General features: G+C 43.2%; 1 protein-coding gene across 1 annotated transcript; it reads right to left on the minus strand.

Moving 5' to 3' along the window:
• Window positions 1–6,783: 6,783 nt before the first annotated feature.
• On the minus strand, window positions 6,784–7,638 carry LOC136148324 (interferon omega-1-like). Its single transcript, XM_065907844.1, has one exon. It carries the CDS (start codon window positions 7,636–7,638, stop codon window positions 6,784–6,786), a length of 855 nt encoding a protein of 284 aa, XP_065763916.1.
• Between the last annotated feature and the right edge of the window lie 769 nt (window positions 7,639–8,407).

The raw sequence follows: 8,407 nt of genomic DNA on the forward strand, positions 1-8,407 counted from the left end.
TGTTTCATACCTCAATGTTACAAATCTCTTATTTCCATTAATTAACGTCTCCCTCCAAATTCTAGATAAGCTGAGCGATTTACAAATTATCCTGATTATTTTGTATAAGAAACAAAATGAAATTATCAAGTGATAGGTATTACTGAGAGTCTAACTGTGCTTGACAAAATTAATAATTCTAATAATTATAAAATAATCATAGTTAACTGTCCAAGATGACTCATAGATTGTTAAGTGATCCTCACCATAAAATTGAGATACATGACAGACAAGGTCCTTGCTAGTTATGACCCCTGCGCGAGATTTGGATTACAAACATTTCAGTGAATCCACTGTAGAAAACCCCAAGCTGAAGGTACTTGTGGGTATAGGTAAAGCATACTTAATGCTACCAAATTACATGAATGTGGGAAACGACTGGAAATACAAGACGACGCATGCTAAGGGGTGAATTGTGAGGGATGGAGCAGAGCATCCCCATGGCCATCAGCAGGGAAACAGGAGTCCAGAAAGTCAGCACTTCCCCTGGGCCTCAGGGAAACAGCTCAGGTCCTGCCCTGAGCTAAGCCGCCCTCCAAGCTCCTTTCGCTGCGCCCCAACGGCCGGGAGGGGGCGCCCGATCTCTCCGGAACTGACAGACCGGCGCCGCAAACCCAGCTGGACCCGCCTCCAGGTACAGAGCGGCCAACTCGGGCGGCGGATCCACGGGGAGAACCCCGGGGTCGCCCTCGGCGGGAGCCGCCGAAGCCCAGGGAGCGCGTGGGGCCGCGCGAGCAGAGAGGAAACTTCTTTTTCGGGCCCGACTGCCCAGGGCAGCTTTGCCGCCGCTTCTCAGAGCCTTTGATGTCTGCACCTTCCCTTGTAGCCACCCTCCCCTTCCTGGGAGGAGATTTTACCCAGAGCGATTTACAGAGGTGCCCGTTTATGCTGCGATTGATGGCTGGAAATCCAATGGCAACCCACTCCAGTAGTCTTGCCTGGAAAGTCCCATGGTCAGAGGAGCCTGGTAGGCTGCAGTCCATGGGATCGCGAAGAGTCGGACACGACTGAAGCGACTTAGCAGTAGCAGCAGCAGATGGCTGAAAATCAGAGCATGTTGTCGTATGTTTTCAGATTCAGGACTGTTTCTGGGGTAAAGGACTGATTCAGGGACAATGGGAAAGGCATCTACAATCCGGACAGAAATCTACTAGATACTGGGATCCTCCAGTGGGAAGGAAGATTGGGGACAAGACTGAGACTTAAAGGAGGCCCCGGGATTGAGAAAATTATTTCATTCAATAGTAATATAAAAGGTAAATTTCTCTTCTAATATTAATTGTTTGAAAAATCTTTTAAAATAGATAAGTCTTAAACTCACATCAAGTTGAAATAGTTCCCTTATGCCCCAACAGTACTTTTATGTTCCTGGCTTTAATGGAAGCAAAATCATCAGTAATGTTTTCAAAATTGGTACTTTGTATATATCTCTCTTCACTGATGGAATGCCATATTTGATAAATTATGACCCAGTAACTATCTTAAATAACCAATCTCAACTTAACCAATCTCAAAATCCTTTTTCCTCTCATGTCTTTTAACCAAGGATCGTCTATTAAACATTCATTTTTTTATGTAGTCAATTTTTCATTGGAGAGGTTCAATAACTTTTTCAAAATGTCAAACCACATGGATATGTTGCTTAAAAAGCTGCAATCAAAATGCTTTTGATTTCAGCATCATGTGTGCTCAGTAGGTATCAACTGTGAAATAGGCAGTTCGGTATATGATTCTAGCATGCATCTTCGGAAGGCATCACCATCAAGAGTGATTTCTAAAGCCCTGAAAACTAGAGCAGCTCATGACCTAGCTCATGAGTTTGAAAAGAAAACATTTCTAGACCCTGAACACAGGGAAACCACAAGTGTCTTTGTCACAAATGAAACTCAGACTGGATGCCAGCCAGATGTCAGGAGGGCAGTGTGAGTGTGGAGCCTGGGATCTGGTTGAAGACCTTGAAATCTGTGTGTCCTCTACCTGGAGATCATGGAGTTTGAACAAAAATGAATAATGAACTTGTTTCCATGGCTAAAGTGACAATGAAGAGCAATGGATACATTGTGTATGAATCAGAAATTCACAGAAGAAATCTGCATTTCCAGTGGATATGATGGGGAATGGTTGTCACCTATTCTAGCATACTGGTCTTAAAACTAAAGTCTCAACTCCACAGCTCTTCTTCTCAGCTCTACTCTGTGATGCTGGGGCTCCAGTTCCTTCCAGTACATTTCTCCTTTGCCTGCAGACTGTTTTTCTTTCAGAGTTCTCCCGAACCAATTCCAAGAGGTGGACTAGAAGGCTGGAGTATGACTGATGACAACCACCATCAATTAGGAAAAGGAAAACTAATGGTTGCTGCTAGATGCTCTGTGTCACCAGTCAGATTGGCAAAAACTAAAAAGGATGATAAGATCCTACTTTGGTCAATGTGTGAGAACATGTAAGGACTTAAATGATCTTGAGTATAGATTAATGTAACCATTGCTATCGTGAACATTTGGCTATATGCATGTGCCTGGTTTACGTATTTTGACCAATAAAATTAACTTCATGGCACCTTGTTCAGAGAAAGTCATTCACTTGCATTATAAGACACCTGCATAAACTTGTAGCAATCTCTCCTCTAAAAACACTAATTTCTGAGAAGGACTGTCTCTCGGGGGTGACACTGCCAGCACTTAGGGACTGAAGTTTTTATGGAAAACAGCTAGAATCAAACCCAGGACAGCCCAGGCTTGGAGAGCAGAACCTCACACTTCATGGCCCTTGCTCCTTTCGTCCTGCCTCTGCTTTGGTGCTGAAAGTCTGAAACCCAACAGAGAATTGAGAAGGTAAATTTAGAAGTTTCTTAAAGCAGTAGTAGAGTAGTACTCATACTAAAGAAGCAAGAAACATTATTAATGAGTAATGTGTGTGATATTCTGCATTCATATGAGATCTCTGTGATTTCCCTGTTATTCATTTTTATAGTAAATCAAGTCATTTTCTACTAATCCTTCTTTCTCAAAGAATTTCTATGACTTCCTAAGAATACTTCTAGAAGTCTGAAGCACAGAAATTGGAACTGTCTTCAGCACTGAGCACAGGAGAGTTCACACACTGAATATACTGTGAAACTAGCACCCAAGTTCAATATTTTGACCGAAGACCTAGCGTCTTTCTAGTGTTGCCTTTCAGTCACTGCCTCGGACCAGCTGTCCTGTCTCCTCCCTGCGGGCAGCTACTCTGGGACTCTCACTGTCCTGATGATTTCTGCCAGGCATATTTTATGCCTCTTGTAATATGGACTCATTGATCCAAACAGTAGTCCTATGAAAAACTACTGTAATTTCCCCCATATTAGAGAAGAAGATCAAGACAGCATGCATGCCTGCGTGCAGGCTAAGTTGGTTCAGTCGTGTCTGAGTCTTGTGACCCATGGACTGTTGCCCTCGAGGCTCCTCTGTCCATGGGATTTTCAAGAAAGAATACTGGAGTGGGTTGCCATGTCCTTCTCCTTAGTGTTTGTGACATTTTTCAGGGTCACACTGCTGTCAAATAGCAGAGTTGCAATTCAAAGGTTTTGAAACTTCGAGAACTCTCCTTTCACTTGTGCTGTCTTCCAGTGATTTCCACTGAGAGAACCTCTGAAGCTAGAAACCATCACAGAACACAGCTCCTGTGTTGGAGGCAGTGAAGATATTGTGCAAGGGAGTGGATGGTTCAGTAAAGCAGGACTGAGGAGAAGGTGGCAGGAAGAGTAACAGGTGTCAGGATCAGCCACTCAGCACCTCATGCTGGCAACTTCCCAGGAGGAGGTGAGTCCTCCCCCACATACTGACACCAACCATTCCTTGCTGACTGGGTATAAACTAGCTATACTTGTGACTTCAGGACTAATCATTTACCACAGTTTCAGAGACTCCTTTCTACCTGATTTTCTTTTTTAGGGGGTGAAGGCGGGGCTGCACTCCACAGCTTGCAGAATCTTAGTTCCCTGGACAGATATTACTGGTACCTGAGCTTCTTACACTGGAAGCATGGAGTCTTAACCACTGGACTGCCAGCGAATTCTACCTTTTGACAATCATTTCCTGAAAAGTGTTATGACTATTCTGTAGTATAAATGGACAAACGCTATTCCATGATACATTTATGTAGACAAAATAAGTATTTATGTCTTCATAATGGAAAAGGCAAACCATTCAATATCACGGTAATCCAAGTCTATACCCTGACATGTAACGCTGAAGAAGCTGAAGTTGAATGGTTCTATGAAGACCTACAAGTTCATCTAGAACTAACACCCAAAAAAGATGTCCTTTTCATTATAGAGGACTGGAACACAAAAGTAGGAAGTCAAGAAACACCTGGAGTAACAGGCAAATTTGGCCTTGGAGTACAGAATGAAGCAGGACAAAGGCTAATAGAGTTCTGCCAAGAGAACACACTGGTCATAGCAAACACCCTCTTCCAACAACACAAGAGAAGTCTCTACACATGGACATCACCAGATCGTCAACACCGAAATCAGATTGATTATATTCTTTGCAACCAAAGATGGAGAAGATTTTAAACACTCAGCAAAAACAAGACTGGGAGCTGACTGTGGCTCAGATCATGATCTCCTATAGCCAAATACAGACTTAAATTGACCAAAGTGGGGAAAACCACTAGACCATTCAGGTATGACCTAAATCAAATCCCTTATGACCATACAGTGGAAGTAGGAAATAGATTTAAGGGACTAGATCTGATAGACAGAGAGCCTGATGAACTATGGCCAGATTTTCGTGACATTGTACAGGAGACAGGAATCAAGAACATCCCCAAGCAAAAGAAATGCAAAAAAGCAAAATGGCTGTCTGAGGAGGCCTTACAAATAGCTGTGAGAAGAAGAGAAATGAAAAGCAAGGGAGAAAAGGAAAGATATACTCATTTGAATGCAGAGTTCCAGAGAATAGCAAGGAGAGATAAGAAGCCTTCCTCAATGATCAGTGCAAAGAAATAGAGGAAAATAGTAGAATAGGAAAGACTAGAGATCTCTTCAAAAAAATTAAAGATACCAAGGGAACATTTTATGCAAAGATGGGCTCAATAAGGCACTGAAATGGTATGGACCTAAGAGAAGCAGAAGATATTAAGAAGGGGTGGCAAGAATACACAGAAGAACTGTACAAAAAAGATCTTCATGACCCAGAGAATCATGATGGTGTGATCACTCACACTCAGCTAGAGCCAGACATCCTGGAATGTGAAGTCAAGTAGGCCTTAGGAAGCATCACTACAAAGCTAGTGGAGGTGATGGAATTCCAGTTGAGCTATTTCAAATCCTGAAAGATGATACTGTGAAAGTGCTGCTCAATATGTCAGCAAATTTGGAAAGCTCAGCAGTGGCCACAGGACTGGAAAAGTTCAGTTTTCATTCCAATCCCAAAGAAAGGCAATGCCAAAGAATGCTCCAACTACCGCACAATTGCACTCATCTCACATGCTAGTGAAAAATGCTCAAAAATCTCCAAGCCAGGCTTCAGCAATATGTGAACCATGAACTTCCAGATGTTCAAACTGGTTTTAGAAAAGGCAGAGGAAACAGAGATCAAATTGCCAACATCCGCTGGATCATCGAAAAAGCAACAGTGTTCCAGAAAAACACCTATTTCTGCTTTATTGACTATGCCAAAGCCTTTGACTATGTGCAGCACAATAAACTGTGGAAAATTCTTCAAGAGATGGGCATACCAGACCACCTGACCTGACTCTTGAGAAACTTGTATGCAGGTCAGGAAGCAACAGTTAGAATTGGACATGGAAGAACAGACTGGTTCCAAATAGGGAAAGGAGTACATCGAGGCTATGTATTGTCACCCTGCTTATTTAACTTATATGCAGATTACATCATGAGAAATGCTGGGCTGGAGGAAGCACAAGCTGGAATCAAGATTGCTGGGAGAAATACCAATAACCTCAGATATGCGGATGACACCACCCTTATGGCAGAAATTGAAGAGGAAGTAAAGAACTTCTTGATGAATGGATGCTTTTGAACTATGGTGTTGGAGCAGACTCTTGAGAGTCCTTTGGACTGAAAGGAGGTCCAAGCAGTCCATCCTAAAGGAGATCAGTCCTGGCTGTTCATTGGAAGGACTGAGGCTGAAGCTGAAACTTCAATATTTTGGCCACCTGATGCGAAGAGCTGACACATTTCCAAAGACCCTGATGCTGGGAAAGATTGAGGGCAGGAGGAGAAGAGTGTGACAGAGGATGAGATGGTTGGATGGCATCACCAGCTCAATGGACATGGATTAGGGTGGACTCCAGGAGTTGGTGATGAACTGAGAGGCCTGGCGTGCTGCAGTTCATGGGTTCACACGAGTTGCACACGTGACTAAGTGACTGAATCGAACTGAACTGAATAAAATAACAAATTTACTTTCATAAGAATTTAATAAGTAAAACAAATTACAAGATTAAGTAAATGAACATATTTTCTAAACTTTATTACAATGCAGACAAACTTTTTATATGAAAATATAAATATGATGAGATAAAAGAAAATAAATACATAAATAAACATAAATAACATCAGAGCAGTCATCCATTATCCACTGAGCCCTGTGCAATTGAATACTTTTTATATCTACTTGCTTATTGCTACAGAGAAAGTACTGCTGATTGAATTCAAGAAACATTGAGGCTAAAGCAGAAATCCGAGTCTTCTGAAATGAACACAGGTGAACGTACTAGGGTTATGTGACATCTCAGTCAGTGAGAATCATGTGAAGGTGAGTTCTGGTCTCCATCCATCATTCTTAACCTATCTTGCAAGCTGGTTGATGAAGAGAAGGATCTCATGACTTCCAGTCTGACGATTTCCCAGGCACAGTCGCTGTATCCCTTCTCTTGCAGGTAGACATGGATGCCCTGGAAGTACCTCTTCACAGCCAGTGTGGGGCCCGTCCTTCCCAGGGCAGAGTCTTCCTCTCCCATCACCCGCCCCAGGCAGGCGCCCAGGTCTTCCAGCTGCTGATGGAGTCCAGTGCGGAGCTGCTCCAGGAGGGTGGTGTCCCAGGCAGCAGAAGAGTGCTCTGTGTGGAAGAGGTTGAAGCTCTGCTGGAGCATCTCGTGGAGCACAGAGATGGCCTGGGCCTCCTGGAGCTGGCCGCCCTCCACCATCTCTGGGGGGATAGTGAAGTCTTTTCTGTCCTGCAGGCAGAAGTGAGGGGAGAGCCTCCTCATTTGGCCCAGGAGCCTCAGGGTCTTCCTGCCAGCCAGCACGTGGTTCTGAGACAGGTCACAGCCCAGGGATCCTCCCTGGTCATAGCTGACCAGCACCAGGGCCGTCAGTAGAGAGAGCAGGGGAGGAGGAGCCAAGATGGTGGAGGAGTAGGACGGGGAGACCACTTTCTCTCCTACAAATTCATCAGAAGAATAACTGAACGCAGAGCAAACTTCACAAAACAACTTCTGATCGCTAGCTGAGGTCATCAGATGCCCAGAAATGCAGCCCATTGTCTTCGAAAGTAGAGAGAGCATGAAGGCCACGGGGAAGATGAGGCTGCTGCTGGGCTGGCGGAGACGGCGTCTGGTGGAATCTTGAGGTAGGTTCTCTGATGTCATGCTTTCTAAGCAAGACCATTAAATAGGGAACATGGTAATTTTCATTTTCTACTTGTTTCTATATAGTTTTACTTCCTACTTTGATTTTCATTTATGTATTCACAATATGGTAAAAGAAAATGCTATCAATTTAAAGTATGAATTTTACCTATTTCCCAATAACTTCAAATGGATCCATCCAATTGGGTATTTGTTAATCAAATTAGAAAGATTTTATTATTCAACACTTTTACTTAAACTGTTCAACACTTTTCTCCCCAGAGTTTCTGAGCTGGAGGAAGGAGATTTAGTGATGGTGTTGTCTCTCACTGGAAGCTTATGTCACTGAATCTAGTGAGTTTCAGTCATTCATTCAGGCAGTTGATTCCACTGCACTTCTCTGTTCCTCTGTCTCTTTCTCCCTCTGAGAACAAAGGACGGTGAGAGCCAGGCTACTCCTTCACGAAGAAATAACCTTCTTTCCTTCACTTGACTATAGTTTTTCACTTAGTGTCTACATTCATTTAGTGACTTGTTGGCCTGGATTTGTCTTGCTGCTCCTGCTCCAGACCTAATTCATGCTGAGGTAAGAACAATAAAGCGAAGTAAAGAAGGCAGAGGGGCTGTATCTCTATCATGTTTAATACTTTAGGGTTTTGTTCTTGTTGCTGTTTCCCTTTGCCATGTTCCTAGAAAGTAAAATTCCACAGTTTTTTTGTGGGCAAAAAAGGAAACTAATCTAAGTCTGAATGTCTGAACATGAACGAAGGGAAGTGGTTTTCCATGGCAC

This window comes from Muntiacus reevesi, chromosome 17 (assembly GCF_963930625.1).
Source record: "Muntiacus reevesi chromosome 17, mMunRee1.1, whole genome shotgun sequence".
Classification (NCBI taxonomy): Eukaryota; Metazoa; Chordata; class Mammalia; order Artiodactyla; family Cervidae; genus Muntiacus; species Muntiacus reevesi.

Coding starts and splice junctions, on each gene's coding strand:
- LOC136148324 (XM_065907844.1), bottom strand. CDS start 7,638: ATGACATCAGAGAACCTACCTCAAGATTCCACCAGACGCCGTCTCCGC.